We start from the raw sequence: 21941 nt of genomic DNA on the forward strand, positions 1-21941 counted from the left end.
AAGAGGTCCCTTTGTGTCTTTAAAGAGCTGAACATTTTGATACTTGAATGGTTTACGTAGCTAAAAGTAGTTTAGTTAGAGAGAGCCAAAAAATGTACGGAAGTAAAAAGAAGAAAAGACTATAAAGAACTGGAGAACAATAGTGTGAATGCTGAACTCAGCATTCACATTAATGATCTTTATTGTATGCTCTAAAATGCATAAGAATATTTAATGATAATGCATTGGCAGGAACCACAATTGAATGCTTCACAAATAATGGCCGGGTTTCCCGAACACGTTAAGAAGCACTTAACTCCGAAGTACTTCTTAACTCCCATGCAAAGTGTTGCTTAAGAAGGTTCTTTATCAGGAAACCCGGCCAATGTTTTTCCCCCCAGAAAAATCACAAATATTCACACCCTTGTTATGAGTACAAACAAACAACAAACATGGTTTATTCGTCATACGTCAGACATCAACACACATGCTATGGGCGACAACACTATGTACTGTGGACACACACACACATGCATTAGGGTCGCCAATGAAACATTCCTACGTATGTGCTTAAACCATCCTTTTGTCCTTCCCCCAAGGCGCCAGCCGGGAGCAGAACCCTTATTTTTATTTTATTTTTTTAGTTCAAACCACAAATGTTCAATTGGATTCAGGTCTGAAGACTGAGATGGCTTCAGGACATTGATCTTGTCCTCTGTCAGCTATTTCTTTGTTCCTGTATTTTTAGGATCATTGTTCTGTTGGGAGGTCCATCTGTGGCCACGGTGTAGCTTCTTGCAATCTGAAGCAAATCTTTGGACAAAGCCTCTCCTCTGGGGTATTAATGACACATCTCTATGGGACACTTTAAACAGACACAACCCAGACTGACAACCAATGGTGATTAAGATATCATGTTAGGGTGACAGGCGACACATCTGTATGGTCACTCCACCAATCTAGCTTCACCTAAATGGGCAGGCTTAGGCGTGGGGGGTGGGCCGAGAAAGCACTATTTAACGTCTTAACCAAACCTTGAGACTTCTTGAGACACTAACACCATGCGGGGAGGGGAGTCTAAGGCCTTGACTTCGCGCCACAGCCGCAGCCAGCAGAGAAGCAGGGAGAGAGAGAGACTCGGGAAACATCCCAGTGTTCCATGTGATTGTATCTTTGTACAATAAATCTATCATCTGTCGCCACTTCCAATCCCGTGTTGGGTGATTTCATCAATGACTATCACAACAAGAAAGGCTATTAACATCGTGGTTCATAATTAGACGGTGCTGCAACTCTTGCAACTCAAAAAAATACACAACACAGAGCAACAGAAGAAGAACGCCAAAAGCCAACAATTCCATGTATTTTAACAAGGGCCTGTGGATGCAAAACAATATCAAAGCTTTGAAGAACCATAACCATGTTTCACCATAGGCATAAAGTGCTTTTCAATACTACTTGCATTCTTTGGACGCCAAACATAACGCTCCAAAAAACTACATTTTTGTTTCATCTGACCACAAGACAGTTCTAATTGTAGTTCAGAGGTAATTTGGCTAATTCAAGACACTTAAGTGAATTGTCATCCAAAGAGGCTTTCCTTCTTGCAATTCTGCCATAAAGGCCATGGTCCTTACACTTAGATAAATCTATTAGGTAGTGTTTTGGATTCACAAGAGTAATGTGAGTTTTTCTATTTTCCCTTTGCAGTTTTAACCTTTCTGTCAGTAAAACGTTTTTTAAATAACCACATCTCATTGATTTGGAGGGCGTTCAGCTGCCTTTCACATCACCCAGTATGAGGAGGATAGAACGTTGGTAATTTGAATAGTTTTTGACTATTAGTGATATCCAGAAAAAAATTCTGGAGTTTCCACAGCTGTTTCTTTCCCCATGTATGGCGTTACCCTCACTAGGCTTGCTGACCACAGTATATTGCAGACCACAAACGAAAAAACAGGAAACCATTGTAGGCCACTATATGTTCCCTAACCTTACAATGAACTTAAAATATGATTTATTTTTGTTGGATTGTATTTAAAAGATTAGTTAGGAGTTTGAGTAATTAAAAAATATTATTAATAAAACAAAATGTTTCTCTGAACAATTGGAGTATTATTGTAGGTTTGGATTTTTTTTCTTGGCAAAAATATATACCTTTATAGTTTATACAGTTTCTTTGTTCATCTTTATCAAGGTTGTGAATAAAGTAGTGTGCTGTACATACATGCATAAATGTACTTTAGGGAATACTGTAAACATACCTACTATATGGGTTTCTATAGATGCCTGAGTTAGTTAGAGTACAGCAGATTAATCTTTTAGCCGGCATCTCCCAAACTATGACTTGGAGCTTGTGACTCCTAAAGAAGCTGAAAGGAGATTAGAGGCTTAGCAGTATTTATGACTTAGGAAGGCCAGGTGGATAGTGCTCACATGCAAATCAGAGACTTACTTACAGCCCTTTTTGCACTCTGTCACTTATTCTAAGCTTTCAAGAAAATAGTTTTGAGTGGGAGTGGGAGTTTTGATTAGCAGAAAAGTAGTTTTCCTCTACTTATTTTTTACAGTGGTTTACACAGGCCAGGACAATCCTATTTTCCTTATTGAGTTACACAAATCCCACTCCTGTCTTAACCCCTGGATAAGCCGGGCGATATATCCGGGCACACCTCCGCCACGTCACCATTTCGTCATCCACGACCATCAGACCACGCATTCCATTGGGTGTCCAATATATCGGACAGTCTTGGATGACGTGGTCTGCGGTTTGTTCCTCGGCGCCACCTGCCAAGCCCCACCTGTGCATCAATGAGCGGAAACATCCGACGCCGGTCCGGAGGCGATTAAGCCTCACCCACGCCCAAGTCAATCCCAGTAGGGGAAGGACCGGCAGCTGGGATGAGATCACAGAGTCTGGAGGTGATCGCCTCCGACTCCGCACGCAGGATGTAATCCGCCCATCCTGCCTCACCGATGTTAAGATCTCTGCATTGCTGCAGGAGATCCCGTGCGGCAGGCACAAAAGGGTGTCTCGACTTGATACACCGGGGAGGCTCTGCTGTTGCAGCGAGCCTGTCGTGGAGAAGGTGGTTAAGCTCCACGGCCCGGCAGGCGAGACGTGTTGTGGTTCCTGTGTGGCGGAGGCCAGCGGGCTGGATGCCTGCAAGGATGGGAAGGTTGTCCACAGGTGTGGAACGCAGGCATTCTGTCACGATGCACAAGGCTTCGCTGATAGGCGGATCGATGAGGGGGGTGTGAGTGCTGCGGCACCACACCGGTGTGCAGTATTCACTGGTTGAGTAGACCAGGGCTAAGGCTGGTGTATGCAATGTTTTTGTGCCGGCGCCCCAGCCTGACCGGACCAGTCACCTCATTAATGCCACACGAGCTGTAAACTTCTTGCGTAGTGACTCGAGGTATCGGCGGAATGTGAGCGACCTGTGTGTTAGTAGGATTGCGCAAAAATTACCAGAAGGCATGTAGCATGGGCCAACTTAGAACCCATACAATTTTTGAACGGATCCGAGGCGAGGAGGGCGCCACAGAGCTGCCCAAACATGGCCACCCATTCACCTACATTCATTGACAATAGGGGGGGGGGTCTTGAAACGGCCATATCTCAACATGGGAAGCTCACAGAGACACAGGGTTTGGACTGGCATAAAGCTCTCGACCTATCGAATGCAGAAATACCAAACGTCCTGCCCACACACACAGAGCCACGGAATTCATTCATGGACGGAGGTCTGTGCTCTCCAAGCACCCTTTCTAGTTTTAGTAGCTCTACACTCTTTATCTACTGAAAATTGTAAACCCACTGTAATCTCACATGAAAACCACCCAGTATGCAGAACAATAACCACCCTTCCTGGCTTCTTAACTGTAGCAAGGAGGTGCCCCCTCCTCCTCCCCCCATCGTCATCAACCGCTACGCAGACGCCACCCTCAGGGAGGTGGTCAAGAGGCTGAGGGCGCGGACCGACATCTTCAAGGAGAAAGTCTTCGACCCATATGCCACCTCCCCCGAAATCAGCCCGCCTGTCAGTGAGTATTAAAACACACATGCAACTGCTGCATGTCGGCAGCGCAATGTTCAAGACGAGATGTTTTATAGTGCTGTCTTTGTATTGTTATTGTTCTGTACTGTGTTGTGTTTTGACCCCAAGAAGAGTAAATTTGCTCCAGGTGACAGTCAAATTAGCTTTTGTCTAAAAGTGGGTGTGGTTTTGGGTGTCCACATTCAACAGGTTCCGTTCATTGTAGCCAAATGTGAAATATGAACTGAAATATGTACACTTTTTACATTATGTATTTTATGTGCAAGTGGGGATGTATTTGGACAATATTTTGCAGATAAAGGCCATGGAATGGTAACTAGTGAAATCCTGTGAAGGCTAATTGAGGGCTTGTGTTTCTGATAAAAAAGCAATAATAAGAAATACAGGAAATACACAGATATACTGTAAAACTGTAGTAAAACAAACTATTAGTACTATGTATGACAATTTAGTACTTTAGTACCATCAAAGCCAATTAAACCAATGAAATAAATTATTTTAGTTTTTCTTTTTCTCATCTCTTCTTCCTTCCTGTCTTGTTGTCCAGCACCTGTGCTGAGAAAGGACGACTACATCAGAAAGAAAGAGGAGGAGAGGATAAAGAAGGAGGAGGACGACAGACGGAAGGCAGAGGAGGCAGAGAAGAAGAAGAAGGCAGACGCGGAGAAGAAGGTGGCAGAGAAGAAGAAAGAGGAGGAAAAGAGAGAGGAAGATGAGGAGAGGTTAGCGGAGGAGGCCAGGAAGGCGGGCCAGCTCCTGCCTGACATCAGCTGCTCCTGTATCGACGTCCTGCTGCATCCTCTGGAGGACAGGATGGACAAGGTGCTGGGGGAGACCGTTGATCCATTCACAGGTAGACTACTGCTCACCTGACCCTCACAGGCCATCACAAGATCAACAATGCCTAACAGATAACCAGAATGAAGAATTAAAGGAAAATGCTCGTTTTTGACAACCTGGACCTTATTTACGACATATTATAAGAAGTTTGACTCACCAAGATCACTTTTGTGTTGTTCGGAGGCCTGTAGAAGAAATTTAAAATCCAGCGCGAGCCAGTATATCCATGTAATCGTGTCGGACGGGGCAACGGGAATGCAGTTTCTCAAAATCCATTTTCGGCCGCTAAACGGTTGTTTTCATCAATCAGATTGAATGAATCGACAGTTGAGATTCCTCAACGCGAGCCATTGTAGTGGTTTTCAAATACGAGGTCTTTAGCCTCTGTAATATGATCTTTACACGCCTCTCCCCCACTTGCTCCAGCACGCATGCGCACAGGCCAGCGCGCAGACTGGCTATTCTCCCTCACATTCTCTGCGCTACGATCGGATTGTTGTTGACGAATGACGACGACAATATTCTCGGCACCAACTACGATCGTAGCGCAGAGAATGTGAGGGAGAATAGCCAGTCTGCGCGCTGGCCTGTGCGCATGCGTGCTAGAGCAAGTGGGGGAGAGGCGTGTAAAGATCATATTACAGAGGCTAAAGACCTCGTATTTGAAAACCACTACAATGGCTCGCGTTGAGGAATCTCAACTGTCGATTCATTCAATCTGATTGATGAAAACAACCGTTTAGCGGCCGAAAATGGATTTTGAGAAACTGCATTCCCGTTGCCCCGTCCGACGCGATTACATGGATATACTGGCTCGCGCTGGATTTTAAATTTCTTCTACAGGCCTCCGAACAACACAAAAGTGATCTCGGTGACTCAAACTTCTTATAATATGTCGTAAATAAGGTCCAGGTTGTCAAAAACGAGCATTTTCCTTTAAGTTGTCATATACATTTGCTATTTCGGGTTCATTCATTCACTATTTTCCTCTCTCTTTCTCTCTCCCTCTTTTTTTCTCATTTCTTTATTCAGATCGCCGGTATATTGCCTGGTTAAGTGTGGTAACGGTGGCGTTCAACTACAACATTTGGTTTGTGCCAGTACGGTTGGTCTTTCCCTACCAAACTCCAGAGAACACTCCCTATTGGATACTGTTGGACATCCTGGCCGACATCATCAACATTATAGACATCATCATCTGGCAGCCACGCTTACAGTTTGTGAAAGGAGGCGACATCATAGTAAGCTATTTAGATATGGGTCCAAATTATTATACCTGTATGATGTGTAATGACAAATACATCTGACTTAACTTGAATTGGTGGTACAGAGAGAGTGAGATTAAGAGAGAGAAACGATTTATGATTGCATTTATTCTCTGGCATGTACATTCTTTATTTTGTCCCTTTGCTGTCAACCACGTTGGCGACATAGTTTAGAATGTATATAGAGAAAACAAAGTGTGCATAGTGAATGTAGAGTGAATGAGTGAATGTAGAAATCTGAGCGTTTATGACACTACTCTCACTTTTCAGAAAGTCCGAGCTCTGACCAAACCACACTATCGAGAGACGCTGCGCTTTCAGGTAAAAATTTCACTGCTCTCTAGTGATGTATAGAGGCACTGGGGGGTATGGTTCCACAGCATGTGAAGCTGGGCAAAAACATCTCTGACTCCAGGTCAGCACCGGCTCCTCCCAGAGCTGTGTCCTTTCCCCCCTGCTCTTCTCCCTGTACACCAACAGTAACCAACAGTAACGGCTGGAGGTGCACCAATAGCTGCACCTCCAGCCGCCAGTCTGTCAAGCTCCTGAAGTCTACAGAAGACACCATCCTCATCGGTCTCATCTCTGGGGGAGACGAGTCCGCCGACAGGTGGGAGATCGACCAGCTGCTGTCCTCCTGCAGCAAAACAAGCTGGAGCTCAACGCTCTGAAGACAGGGGAGATGATTGTAGACTTTAGAAAGAAACCAGACAGACAGAGACAGACAGACAGACAGACACCGTTGAGAGACACTTGCACATGACCACTGAATGTACTGTATAGGACGCATCGCACTCACATATCACGCCGCACACACATACACACACTCACATACACATTACACTCTGCTTACTCACTGTATACACGCTCTACTTTTTGTATATTGTTTGTTTTCTTAGCTTATCTCAATCAATCAATCAATCAATCAAAGCTTTATTTGTATAGCGCATTTCATACCCAGAGGCAACACAATGCGCTTTACAGAGAACAAGGGAGGTGGGCATACGACCCACTCTCTACATATTCCAGAGGGAAGCAAAAAAACAGTAATCACCCGGGGGCCAGATAAGTGAGCTGTAAAAATTCTTCCCTGACCCCTCTCAACAAGGCGATCGAGCAAGCTCCAGGAGTATGTTTGTCTACCGGCTAAGAACATTTATAAAGCAATACATTGCATTAAATTACATTTCAGAGTGAGAGAAGCTAAAAGCATCATAGGAGAGAGAATATTCTACGGACATGCTACATCATCCACAGCAGACACAGGGGTATCTATCGGACTTCGGGAGGTCTGCTGGTGACAGTGGGGCATCCACTGGACCTGGTTAGAAGGTCTTAGCTTAGCTTATCTAGCATTTTGTACTTGTTCTTTGCACTGTTCTGTCTCGTCCCTACACCCTGTCCAGTGTTGTCTCCATGTTATGCAAACAACCAAAAGCAAATTCCTAGTACGTTGAAAAACTGCACAGCAATAAAACAAATTCTGATTCTGATTACATTTAATTCCATAGTGTCATAATTTACATTCATATAACAAGCAGCATTTTCCAAAGTTTTTACATTTTTCATTTTGCTACTTAATGTAAAGCAAATCCGTCAATTTTAGACTGATTGATTGAAATGGAATCCACCCCAGGCCTGCTAGTCAAGCATATATGCAGATCTCACCAGTGGACTTGTTATAAGTCCAATAACACAGTATGTTATAATATATTATATATTTTATGTGACAGTACATTATAATGTATTTTATGTAGTGTGATTGTCTGCTTTTTTTTAACCACATTGATTGTTTCTGTCTGGGCAGCTGGATATGATCAGCATCATCCCGTTTGATTGGTTAGGCCTGCAGTTTGGATTGTCCACCATCTTCCGGATCAACCGGATGCTGAGGGTAGGTTCACATCGTTCATTAAAACACTGTCATCCACAATGTAACTTGCTCGCACACATGTCATATTTACAGTGATGTTTATTACAGTAATATGCATTGTCTTTGCCAAATACACTTAATGAAGTAATGTGGGTATTGACATGGGTAAATGCGTAGAATATCACATTATAATAACTTACTTTGCATGTTGCTTTTTTCAATTCATTTAACAAATATCCCTCATGATATTTATGTTTGTGTCCCCGCTTTTGTAGATTTTATCATTTTTCGAGTTCAGCGATCGACTTGAGAGTATCATGGCCAAGGCTTACATTTGGAGGTAAGTTCTGACAGCTCGTCCAATAAACTTGCGTGTAAGTACAGTACATGTTGATGTTTGATAATCCATCAGAACAGATACAGTACATTTAAAGCAAAAGCAAATTTCAAACCGTAAAAGTGATTTAAAAAAAATTATCTATGCAGGAATACCTTACCAGTTCCTTACCACAGGATGTATCATACAGTTTCTGATGTTGTTGAGATGTTTGTTTCGACAGAGTGGGTCGCACCACAGGCTACTTACTCTTCATCCTGCACCTGAATGCCTGTCTGTATTACTTAGCTTCAGCCTACCAGGGCATTGGTCGCACCAAATGGGCCTACAACGGAAAAGGCACAGCGTATGTAGTACCACCATTCAACTTATATGGGGAAGGGAAAATTGGTTGATCCGCAATATGATCCATACAATCATAACAGACTTGGGTTCTGATTCCCAGACACAGATAGGCTAATCCTAGTCTTCAATTAAGAAGCTCTTTCAAGGATAATCTATTGACATTAGTGGATTCTTAAAAGTGGGACTTTACTCAAAATCTATTTTTAGATTTCCATTGATCATGTACCGTAGACTCATAACCTTTATAAAGATGAACAAAAGAGAGCATACAATAAGCCATACAGGTAATGAGCTTTAAGATTAAAAATGCATTAAATTATATTCTTCAAAAATAATAATGCATTACCATGTTTCACTGGAGGCATGGGATGCAGTCTTTCTACCGTCTACACATGTTCCAGCTGAAAGGCTGTTGACTAGGTCCAGCAAGACTTGTCACATTATTCCCATCTTAGCTTCCTTACACTGGTTCCCTATCAACTTTAGGATTCATCTTAAGGTTCTTGTCATCACTTTTAGAGCTCTGCATGGTCAGGCACCTGTGTACATCTGTGACCTACAGTACTTCATTCCTACATCACGAGCAGTTCACTCAGGTCCTCTGACCAGGGCTTATTGGTTGTCCCCCGCTCAATGCTCAATGCTTACTCTTTGGACACCAAAGGTGGCAAGAATTTCCCTCGCTGGTACATTCGTTTACAGTGATAATAAACTGATTTGATTTTGATTTGAACATAATGCTGATACAGTATATAGTATACATGTCCAAAATGCTCAATGTGCGTTTCATCTGACCAGAATACAAAACAAAATATTTTTCAGAACAATTGTATTCGTACTGTAGGTTTGGAATTTTTTGAGCAAAAAATATACCTCAGTTCTAGTTTAACGTTTTTGTTCATCTTTATGAAGGGTGGGAATACAAAAAAGGAGTCTACAGTATATGATAAATACATTATTTGGTGGGCAGGAACTTAGAGGGCTTAATGTGTCTGGGAAAGTAGCCCATGAAATCCCTCAAGTCCAACGCTGAATATAATAATTCCTGGAGGAGGTACACTGCACATGATGTGGTTTTGTGTTTACCTCAATTGAATGTCAACACGCCTCCTCTTCACCCACAGGTACCTGCGCTGTTATTACTTTGCTGTCCGCAGTCTGATCAACATTGGGGGCCTGCCTGAGCCCCGCTCCATCTTTGAGATCATTTTCCAGATGACCAACTTCTTCACAGGTGTCTTTGTGTTCTCTAGTTTAATCGGACAGGTACAGTATCTGAAGAGATCAAAGCACACAGTCACACTTAAAGGGATATTCTGGAATTTTTTAACTAGGGCCTCATTTTCGACTTACCTATGATGTTTTTGACTGATGGAGATCATTTTCAGTTAATTCCATGCTGTAGATATCTTTTGGTTTTTCAGCTTTTCGTTCCAATTACCACTGGTGGCTAATGCTAGTGCAACACAATGAAGTCACGTTAGCCTGCCCCCCCCCCCAAAAAAAACACCCAAAGCGCACCCAAAAACAAATTAAATATGAGCAAAGTCTCTCATCCGTTTTGAATGTATTACACGATAGTTTGAATTCAACACTTTAATATTTAATACTATATTTAATTTGTTTTTGGGTGCGCTTTGGGTGTTTGGGGGTGTTTTTTGGCCAGGCTAACGTGACTTCATTGTGTTGCACTATAATTAGCCACCAGTGGAAATTAGAGCAACCCAAAGCTATCTACAGCATGAAATTAACTGAAAATGATCTCCATCAGTCAAAAACATCATAGTAAGTAGAAAATGAGGCCCTAGTTCAAAAATTCCAGAATATCCCTTTAACAGTCACACAGTCGCAATTACACTTGATGGTCACTCAGTCGAAGACAATTACACTTCTAGTCACTCAGAACCACAGTAGTACATTAACAGTATATATCTTTCCCTCTCTCTCTCTCTCTCCCTGGTATCCAGATGAGGGACGTCATCGGTGCGGCCACGGCAGGCCAGACGTATTTCCGGGCCTCCATGGACGGCTGTGTGTCCTACATGAACACCTACTCCACCCCCAAGGTGGTGCAGAACAGGGTCCGCACCTGGTACAACTACACCTGGGCCTCCCAAGGCATGCTGGGTAAATAAAGATAAGGAGCGGATGATCAATTTTGTCTCTCGTGCTCAATGTCTCTTTCTTTCATTCTTTTTTCACTCTCCTTTCTCCCTCTTTCTCTCCCTCTCCCTCCCTCTGTCCAGATGAGTCTGAGCTGTTGGACCAGATGCCTCTGGTCATGAGAACAGCCATTGCTGTGGACATTAACCTCACTACCTTCCAGAAGATAGATCTGTTCAAGGTAATACACACACACTAACCTCTACTGTACCTTCCAGATGATAGACTCGTTCAAAGTGATAGGCCTGAAACCATCTTGCAGACATGCTTGATTAAAGATTTATTTTAAAGATAATTAGAACTGAACCCAGTACCTTCAATCAGCACAACTGAACCACACTAGGACACATTCACTCTTTTCTTTTCATCAGGGTTGTGATCAGCAGATGTTGGTGGACATGTTGCTGAGGCTCAAGTCGATCATTTATTTACCAGGGGACTTTGTGGTGAAGAAGGTACGTTTGTGTGTGTTATAATCTACGTCCACAAATGGAAAACTAGAAGGGCCCTCGGTGAGCGTAGACGTGACGCATGCAATCAACATGTACAGCTGTTGAACGTGTAAGTGGAGCGGGCTTTTCTCCACAGCATCATCCCCACAAACTCATCTGATACATACAAACGTTTTGTGTTGGCATTCTAGGATGCCCCTTGCTACAATGTTTCTAAACACTTTCTGACCATATAAGTGAGCTTGTGGTGCCTAGAGCAGTGTTTCTCAAACTAGTTTTCACTCTCAGCACTTTACATGGTAATGGTAATATGAACATTTCCACAATGGTGTGTGGCTTTTTAGCTTTGGCAACTAACTTGGCCACTAAAAAACGTCCCTATGCTTTGTCAAACAGGCACAGTTGAAAGCATCTGTACATTCACTGTCTCATTGTGTTTGTATTTATTTTGTATTTATTTATTTGTGAAGGGACAATGCACATACATCCATAGTAGAATACTATATATGCCCAAATGGCTAGTTTCCATCTGCTGTCCCTGGCCAGATATTTAAAAGGCAACCTGTAAGTAAAGCATAAAATACAGTACATTTATAATACATTACAGAGGTTGAAAACAGAATTACTCTAAAAACAATACTGAGACAGCATGCAGGAACTGACAAGACCAAGCATACACAAAGGGCAGGACAAACAAGCAACATTGGACATTCAGTGTACACATGTCTGGTTGTTAAAAAGCCATGTGTGATTTCAGGCTCTTAAAATGTCTTTGGAATTGTATGCTGGATGCTGTTTCAAAGTTCCTTGCTAATTTACTTGGTACCTTCACTGCGTTAGTCAATTCCTGCTGACAGGCAATGTTAGCGAGCATGTTTGCGTTAGCTAGCCCACGATGTCACCCCTCAACCGAAAGTAGCGCCAATCAGTTTTTTGTCGAGATATGTAGGCTACCAAGCAGGCCCATCTGGGAGATGCAGTATGCACCCACATGGCAGTGAGATTTTTTGTCACTTAGTCACAAGCACCCCCCCCCCCCCACAGTAACAGTTTTGGTTAGAACTGATTGAAAACAATTATGTACATGATTGAAAATAATTTTGTACATGACATTTAAGCTGATATGCAATTATTTTAGAAGTTATACTGGTACAGTAAATTCCAAATATTATCAAAGGATTCCGCAGCACCCTAAGACTCACAGCACGGCACCCACTTTGAAAAACCCTGGCCTAGAGAACTTGGGAAGGAGGCAGGTTATAATTCTGCCTCACTCGCCTTTTATTTACATTCCACTTACACAACTCAACAATGAACGTAATGGCTGGTCCCTTAAGCTCTGTAACAGTGACCACCTAGAGTCCGGTGTAAATTATGCCCAAATAGTGTTCACCACAAGCTATTACTTTACGTAGCTAGTAAGAGAATCACTTACCAGCTTGTTTTGTTCATGATGAACAGCAAGCACAGCCACTGACAGAGTGCAGCACCACAGGGTGCATTCACAGGTGTGATGTTCAGAAAGTGATTGAAAACATCCTAGAATGCCAACAGAAAATGTTTCAAATGTATGTATGCTGCTGCTCTCTAGAAAACGCAGCCACGGCTACCCATGGACAGAAAACTAGATGTTCATAAGCCTAGCTACAGTAACATCAACAGAAAGCTAGCTTAACCCTAGCTAACATCACAAATATAATGGCTCTTAACCAAGCAGCTTGGGAGAATGGAACTACCCTTTGTATAACTGACAATATTTCATGACGTTTGATTTGATGATGTGTGCTTCAGGGGGATATCGGTAAAGAGATGTACATCATCAAGAGTGGAGCGGTGCAGGTGGTTGGGGGACCTGACAACTCCATAGTATTTGTCACCTTGAAGGCCGGCTGCGTGTTTGGAGAGATCAGGTAAACAACAACGATCTCATGGTGTGTCACATAGTCAAGACTTTACTGTCTTCATAATACAGCCAATGGTTTGATACAATAAAAGACTGCAGGACAATAATCATGTAGATTTGTGGGAAATGGTTAGTTGTCAAGCTTACTCCCACCACTCATAATCACAAATGTAGCTTCCTATTGAGTAGTGTGCTCTGTGTTCAGTCTACTTCAGTCTGCAAAAGATGGAGGGAACAGGAGAACAGCTAACGTCAAAGCTCATGGCTTCGCTAACCTCTTCGTTTTGGATAAGAAGGATCTCACTGACATTCTGGTCCACTACCCCGAATCCCAGAAAGTCTTGGCCAGGAAGGGAAGGTGAGATGCTGTATAGCTAAGCCTAGTCGTAGACTAACAAAATGTGGTGTGTACCAAGACTAAGCCTAGTCCTAGACCAGACATGGGCGAACTACGGCCCGCGGGCCATATACGTCCTGTTAGACTTTTTAATCCGGCCCGCCGAACTTGTCCAAATTATAGTAAAAACCTCATTCATTTTCCCTTTTCCCTGCAATGCCCGCGTTTCCCCAATAGATGGCGCACTCCAGACACATTGACCTTTGTTGGAGTGTAGCGTATTACTCTTTATTTCACTTTTCACTTTCCTGTTGCCATTTGAGCCCTTCTGTAAAAATGAGCGGACCAAAGAAAAGGAAAGTGGACAGTGAGTGCCGAGTGTTTAATAAGGAGTGGACAACAAAATATTTTTTCACAGAAGTCCGATCAACGGCTGTATGTCTGATATGCCAAGAAGCTGTTGCGGTTTTCAAAGAGTACAATATCAGCCGTCACTTTGCCACGAAGCATGCAAACTACGCTAGCAAGCAGTCAACACAAGAACGGGCGGCTACTGCTCAGAGGTTGACAGCTAATTTACAGACTCATCAGAATTTTTTCCACCGACATACTGCGATTCAAGAGTCAAGTACCAAGGCTAGTTTTTTGCTGGCATTCAAATTAGGCTAGCAAGCCTTTCTCCGAAGGCGAGTTTTTGAAAGAATGCATGGTAGAGACAGCAGGTCTCTTGTGTCCGGAGAGCAAAGGCAAGTTTGAAAAAATCGGTTTATCACGCAGGACAGTGACTCGCCGTGTGGAACTGATTGACGAAGACATAGTCAGCGAGTTAAACAAAAAGGCGGAGTCCTTTAAGTTATATTCACTAGCACTGGATGAAAGTAACGACATAAAAGACAGTGCTCAGCTCCTGATTTTTATCCGAGGGATTAACGACAGTTTAGAGATAACGGAGGGGCTTTTGAGCATGGAATCGCTGAAGGGGAAAATGCGAGGAGAGGACTTATATGAACAGGTGTCTGCTGTCATCGAGAGAATGAAGCTACCTTGGAGTAAACTTGCCAATGTTACCACGGATGGATCGCCAAATTTAACAGGAAAAAACGTCGGGCTGCTGAAAAGAATCCAGTGTAGTGAGCACTAAGATACATAATTCCCCTTAGTGAGTTAGGAACTGTTTTTGTTGTGCTGCTGTTTCCTCACGTTATTTTAGTGTGTGTCACTCTGGTTGGCACACGTTGGTGTAGCCGCCTGAGAGAAGTCGTTCGACTCATCCCTTTCAGAGCTCCTCTACACTGGTGACCCCGACGTTTGTATCCTGAGAGTATTCAGTGATAACATTCCTCCGAACATGACTGAAGTCAACGCAGTTTATCTTAAATTGCCGGAGTTCTGGGAGTCGTCGGCTGCAACATGGTTCGCCCAGGCGGAGCCGCAGTTCGCAATTCGCAATATCACCGAGGATGCAACTATGTATTATTACGTAGTGTCGGCGCTCGGGTGTTCGACTGCGACTAGAGTGGTGAGCCTCCTTACAAATCCCCCAGTGAAAGGGAAGTATAGGGCACTCAAAAGTCACCTCTTGAAAATATTTGAGCTTTCCAACGCTGAGAGAGCCCACCGTCTCTTTTCACTGCAAGGCTTGGGCGACAGCAAGCCATCTGAACTCATGGACAAAATGCTGAATCTACTGGGTCCGCGTGAGCCGGATTTCCTCTTTGTCCACCTGTTTCTGCGACAGCTACCCTCTCAGGTACGAGCCGCTTTAGCTAACACCAGCATTACCGACCACCACGAGCTTGCTGAGGAGGCTGATAAGTTTTTCCTGGCCGGCCAACAACACTGTGCGTCTGCGCTGTCTCCTGCTCCTCCCCGCACAACGCCACCTGGTGACGCTGCGGTTGTTGCCGCGGCAACCCCCAATCGGCGACAGGAAACCAGCCTGTGTTTCTACCATGCAAAGTTTGGAGCCAAGGCAAAGAAGTGCAACACCCCGTGCAGTTTCGGCTCGTCGGGAAACGAGAGGGCCAGCGCTCAGTAGTGGCCGCGAGCGTTGGCAGGGAGGGCAACCGGCTACTTTTCCTGCTGGACTCCATCTCGGGGCGGCGTTTCCTTTGCGACACAGGCGCACAAAGGAGCGTCATACCTGCATCGAGCGTGGATGCTCTGCCTGGCACTCACGGCCCACCCATGGAAGCTGCTAACGGCAGCCCGATCCGTACATATGGCACGAGGCGGATTGAAATGTGTTTCAATGGGCAGCAGTTCAGCTGGGATTTCATCACTGCTAATGTGGCTTTTCCCCTCCTCGGTGCCGATTTCCTTTGTGCCCATGGACTGCTGGTGGACGTCAAGAATCGACGCCTGATTGACGCTGTCACCTTCTCTTCGCACGTGTGTACGCTCAGTGACACAGACTCCATCAGGCTGTCCAGCGTGCTTTCCAACGAAGATGTGTTTCTCCGCCTCCTCTCCGAGTTTCTGGACCTCACTCAGCCCACTTTCTCGTCAGCCACTGCCAGGCATGGGGTGGAACACCACATCACCACCACCGGCCCACCGGTGCACGCCCGGGCTTGGCGCCTCGACCCAACCAAGCTCTCCATCGCTAAAGTTCGAGAACATGGAGCGCCTCGGCATCATCCGCCACTCCAGCAGCCCATGGGCCTCGCCCCTCCACATTGTGCCGAAGCCTGGCGGCGGGTGTCGCCTTTGTGGTGACTACCGTCGACTCAACGATGCGTCAACGCCGGACCGCTACCCTGTCCCTCACATCCAGGACTTCTCTGCCCACCTGGCTGGGAAGGTGATTTTTTCCAAGGTAAACCTCACCCGCGGATACCACCAAGTGCCCGTCCATCCCTCGGATATCCCCAAGACAGCAGTGACAACCCCGCTCGGACTGTTCGAGTTCCTCCGCATGCCGTTCAGCCTCAAGAACGCTGCACAGTCCTTCAAACGCCTCATGGACTCTGTGTTACGGGACCTAGCTTTCCTCTTCGTGTACTTGGATGACATCCTGGTCGCCAGCACCTCTGCTACAGAGCACCTGTCCCACCTCCGAACCCTGTTTGTGAGGCTCAGCCTGCATGGGCTGATTGTCAACCCGGCCAAATGTCAGTTTGGTCTGAGCACCATCGACTTCCTGGGCCACCGCGTCACCAAGGATGGGGCGGCCCCTCTTCCGTCTAAGGTGGAGGCTGTCGCAAACTTTCCGCGCCCACACGCGGCCCAGTCCCTCCGGGAGTTCATCGGCATGGTGTCCTTTTACCACCGCTTCATTCCCCGAGCTGCCCACCTTCTCAGGCTCCTGTATGAGGCTTTGAAGGGCAAGGCCCCCAAACATGCGGTAGAGTGGTCAGTGGAGAGGGACAAGGCGTTCAAGGATGTGAAGGCTGCTCTGGCTAACGCGGCAATGCTGGCACACCCGTCGGCCGGGGCACCCATCGCTATCACAACGGATGCTTCTGACTACGCTGTCGGCGCGGTGTATGAGCAGTGGGTGGGCGGCGCATGGCAGCCGCTCGATTTCTTCAGCCGGAAGCTGAACCCCAGAGAACGGAGGTACAGCACCTTTGAACGGGAGCTCCTTGGCCTTTTCCTCGCCGTTAGGCACTTTCGTTTTCTACTGGAGGGCTGCCAGTTTACAGCTTTCGTCAATCAAAAGCCACTGGTGTTCGCTATGTCTAAGGTGGCCGAGCCGTTGTCCGCCCGTCAGCAGCGGCAGTTGTCATACGTTTCTGAGTTTACTACAGACATCAAGCATGTATTACCTCTCCCGGGCAGTCACTGGGGCCGTCCATTTGGGGCTCGACTACAGTTGGTTGGCGGTGGACCAGGCCACCACCCGGGTGTGCAGGCTTGCAGGACGGCCGTCACGGGGCTGCAGTTGAGGAAGGTGGCTTTCAGCCACGCCGGCGACATACTCCTGTGTGATGTCTCTACTGGCCAGCCTCGCCCTGTTGTGCCGGCCGGATGGAGGCGGCGCGTTTTCAACGCAGTCCATGGCCTGTCCCACCCAGGCAGAAAGCCTTCACAGAGGTTGGTCTGGCACGGACTCAAGAAAGATGTGAGAGGCTGGGCTGACACATGCGTGGAGTGCCAACGTTCTGAAGTGCTCCGGCACGTCAAAGCCCCCCTGGCACAGTTTCCGGTGCCGGAAAGGAGGTTCGACGACGTGAATGTGGACCTGGTGGGTCCCCTGCCGCCCTCCCGTGGTTTTACGTACCTCCTCACCATGGTCGACAGGACCACACGATGGCCGGAGGTCGTCCCACTGTCTTCTACAACATCAGCTGAGGTTGCCCGAGCCTTCATTGGGTCCTGGGTCGCCCGTTTCGGCACTCCATCTGACCTCTCCTCGGACAGAGGCGCGCAGTTCACGTCAGAGCTCTGGGGTGAGGTCGCAGCGGGTTTGGGGGTGAAGCTCCATCGCACCACCGCATATCACCCTCAAGCTAATGGGTTGTGCGAGCGGTTACTTCGCTCGATGAAGGCCGCGTTGCGTGCCGCCCTCAAGGACAGCCACTGGCTCGACAAGCTTCCTTGGGTCATGCTCGGCCTCAGAACCGCCCCTAAGGAGGATCTCCAGTGTTCGTCCGCTGAACTGGTCTATGGGCAGCCGCTTCGAGTCCCGGGGGATTTCCTCCCGAACGCCACAGCTCCTCAGTCCGCCAGCTGCCAACGGTCCATGCTGCAGGATGTAGCCAAGGCTTTCGCTCCGATCCCCACCTCTCAACATGGCATCCCACAGTCCTATGTCCCTGCTGGACTGCGGTCAGCAGAGTTTGTTTTCGTCCGCCACGACACTCACCGGGGCACCCTGCAGTCTCCCTACAATGGCCCGTTTCGTGTGCGGGACACTGGGGATAAGCACTTTGTGGTGGAGGTTGGTGACAGGCTGGAGCGGATTTCGGTTGACCACCTCAAACCTGCTCAACTGGACTTGGCGTTTGCTGTGGACATATTTTCACACATGAATGAGCTGAACGTGAAGCTGCAGGGGAAAGATTAGTTTGTGCACGACATGTATACAAATGTGAGAGCCTTCAAATCCAAGCTGATTTTATTCTCCAGACAAATGTCAAACAAATCTTTCGCTCATTTTCCCACACTAGCCATGCAGAAAGAGGCTGCCCGAAACGCGAAGAAATACTGCAAATCACTGGACGACCTGCACAGAGAATTCTGCCGTCGGTTCTCAGATTTTGAAAAAATTGACAAGTCACTTCAGCTGGTGTCCTGTCCCCTGTCACAAGACCCCGAAACAGCACCGCAGGAGCTGCAATTGGAACTGATCGATCTTCAGTCTGACTCCGTCTCAAAAGAGAAGTTCAAGTCTCTTAAACTGAATGACTTTTACGCTTCACTTAACGAAGCCACGTTTCCAAACCTCCGGCGGACGGCACAGAAGATGCTGGCGTTGTTTGGCTCGACCTACGTGTGTGAGCAGACGTTGAGCGTCATGAACATCAACAAAGCCCGTCACAGATCCAAGTGACCAACACCCCAGATCTATCCTGAGAAATGCCACAACAAAACTAACTCCAGACTTTGATGCACTGGCAAAAAAAGGAGACCAACAACACTGTTCCCACTGTAATTGGTGAGTTTTTCTACTGTGTTATGAAAAAAATGCATATGGAAAGTTTGGAAGTGCGTCTTTTAATTAAGAGCAATGTGCGCATTTACGCACAGCAGCGGTACAGTAGCTTCATTAACACGCCGCACATCGCTCTCAATTTAAAGACCCACTTCTAGTTTCTGCTGCAGGTAGGATATTTAATACAGTCTATCTCTGTGTGCTTGGCGACGGTACACGTGTACTGTTTGCGCGTGAAGGTGAAGGCGTCCGTGGCGAGTTTGTAGAGCCCGTGGTCAGGACAATCCGTCCATGATTTTGCGGGGTTTAACACAATTAGAAATTATTGAGCTTGAGTATTTCGTTGGGTAATAATATGTTTTGAATGTTGAAAGTGATTCCATTCATCTTTTTTCAATAAATGTTGATTTCTTTAACTTTGCACCTTCAACTGAAACGTATTAAAAACAGATGCAATCTCCAGGTTTGATAAATCACAGTGCGTGTGCTATTTTAATCTATTTACATATTCTCCTCCCAGTATTGTGCACAATATAGTGTGTAAACGCCCCATCTTGCATATTCATTGAGACAAACATACTAACTGGATAAGGGCTATTTTGTACATTTGAAAGACAGTCCTCAGTGAGCACTGTTAATAAATTGGGTTGTAAATGTATTTGCGTGTGCTTACTGTGCTATGAGGTTTGCACACGCTACACGCAACGCTTTAGTATATCCGGCCCAAACACTCCATCCAAATGCTCCTGGCCCGGCCCCTCTGTCAAATTTGAGAACCCATTGTGGCCCGCGAGTCAAAAAGTTTGCCCACCTCTGTCCTAGACTAACACAATGTTGTGTATATACCAAGATTAAGCCTAGTCCTAGACTAACACAATGTTGTGTGTGTACCAAGATTAAGCCTAGTCCTAGACTAACACAATGTCAAAAGAGATTCTCCTCTGAACGCCCCTCTTAAGTTCTCAGGCTTATTAAAGGCAATAAGATTATACAAAATCTTAGTATGAAAAAGCTTAGGGGACAGTGTAAACCAGATGCTGACTGCTATGTGTCTGACTCTGAAAGGAAACTGATGAAGGCCAAGGGTCCAGCAGCTGCCAAGGCCGAGGAGGAGAAGAAGAAAGGACTGGCACTGTTTGGACCTAGACCCCCCACTCCTAAAATAATCCGTGCCTTTGGAGGGATGAGCAAAGGGGGCTTCTTGGACAAACTCAAAGTACAGTACAGTTCTGTTAATTCTGGCTACATTACTGTACTAGTCTACATCAGCTTTTTTCTCAGATACAGTTAAGTAAAACAGATTGTTCACTTTCAAGAAGACACATGAAATGGGGCACTACACAAAACAGGTGTCATGGTGCCATATTACTTTTTACAATAAACTGTAGAGCTGTCTGCTGTATCTTTCTATTGATGTACCCCCTTTCATTTACCCATAGTAGTCGTCACTTAGCAGAATTGCAGACTTACCTTGCCAGACATGGAAATGGATGTACATGTACATATCAAAATAAATATGGTTTTAATGTCGCTCAGAACACATTCTGAGAGTGATGTACAGCATCTGTCTTTCTCTCTTTCCTCCCAGGCAGCGAAGGCAGCAGAGAAGTAGCCAGGGGGAGACGTCAGATTCAGCAGTCATCTGCCACTTTACACACGCTTTGTCTATTGCTCTTTGTTTAGCCTACTGTAGTGTGATTACAGCTCTCCAGAGGGCAACCAGTCTACTGCTGTGATGATATAGACTTGCAATATTGGATTTGTAGAGACACAAGCATGTCAATTATTAATTGATTGGTCAGTTAGGGTCAATATGCTGTTAGCCAATATGTTTAAACGTTGTACAGATCTCTCTCATGTAATGCTTTGCATCAGGAACAGAGGTGAAGAATTACATGAGCATTGCATGAGCTTTTTTTTTTTTTTTACTAGGCGTTGCACACAAACCGCCAGCAGCCATCTTCAGGACGCCTGGAAAAACTGCTGTAACAGTAATCTGGTGACCAATCCCATAATAACAGACGTGTCAAAACAGCAGTGTTCATAATGCGTAAAATGCTTAAAATGTAAATACATTATTTTCCTGGCCGTAACCATATATTCTATAGACAAAGAATGGTTAAAGACAATGAACGAGGAATCACTGGAGCACACAAAGCATTTGAGGCCGTTTATTAGGTGCAGATAAAACGACTAATGTTTCGACAATTACATCTTCATCAGAGTCAATGGTTGAAGACAACACTGTATTGTCTTGGTGGTCGGTAATTATTCCCAAACAAGCCTTGGGTTTTCTTGTGTTTAACACTGCACCCGTCGTTGTGGTCTGTGGGACTGTTTCGATTTTTCTAATGCATGAAACTGTATTTCAATCAAAAATATGACCCCCCTTCCAAATCCATGAATTTACTAAATATGTGTTTATTGTCTAATGTTTTAAAGTTATGCAATGAAAGGTAATAATAATTTCTTCATTGGACAGCCAAGCGCGGTCCCAGGGACAGATATGTCTATAGTGTGTTTTCCATGTTCAGCCTCTTCATTGTGTACTGTTATAGATTTATTCTAATGAAAAGAGTAGTCAAGAATGCCAAGGTTAATCTTTGCAAGTCCAAGCTGGTTACTTTTACTCCAAATAGTTTACGAGTTTGGTTGTAACATGCATCTGCAAATACTTCACTAGCAAATTATCAGTGAGTAACTGGGAGGAGGGGACCCCTGGTGAGGTCTCCTTCCATAAAGGATTGTTTAGGCCGGGGGATAGTGGGGTCAGGGCAATAAACAGAG

The 21941-nt window shown here is 45.4% G+C and overlaps 1 protein-coding gene across 1 annotated transcript in view; it reads left to right on the plus strand.

The window, feature by feature from the left end:
* Positions 1-20766, plus strand: part of LOC311321434 (cyclic nucleotide-gated channel beta-3-like) — a gene marked incomplete at its 3' end in the record, with an annotated part of 32928 nt that extends 12162 nt beyond the window's left edge. The window contains exons 2-16 of the mRNA XM_084453415.1: positions 3869-4026; positions 4588-4893; positions 5913-6121; positions 6416-6466; positions 7953-8039; positions 8294-8358; positions 8579-8701; positions 9825-9966; positions 10668-10827; positions 10947-11044; positions 11235-11318; positions 13107-13225; positions 13424-13576; positions 20220-20370; positions 20743-20766. Of these exons, the coding sequence (XP_084309541.1) occupies positions 3869-4026; positions 4588-4893; positions 5913-6121; positions 6416-6466; positions 7953-8039; positions 8294-8358; positions 8579-8701; positions 9825-9966; positions 10668-10827; positions 10947-11044; positions 11235-11318; positions 13107-13225; positions 13424-13576; positions 20220-20370; positions 20743-20766 (1930 nt within the window). The remainder of the gene's footprint in view (positions 1-3868; positions 4027-4587; positions 4894-5912; positions 6122-6415; positions 6467-7952; positions 8040-8293; positions 8359-8578; positions 8702-9824; positions 9967-10667; positions 10828-10946; positions 11045-11234; positions 11319-13106; positions 13226-13423; positions 13577-20219; positions 20371-20742) is intronic.
* Positions 20767-21941: the final 1175 nt, after the last annotated feature.

This window comes from Borostomias antarcticus (assembly GCF_949987555.1).
Source record: "Borostomias antarcticus genome assembly, chromosome: 2".
Taxonomy (NCBI): domain Eukaryota; kingdom Metazoa; phylum Chordata; class Actinopteri; order Stomiiformes; family Stomiidae; genus Borostomias; species Borostomias antarcticus.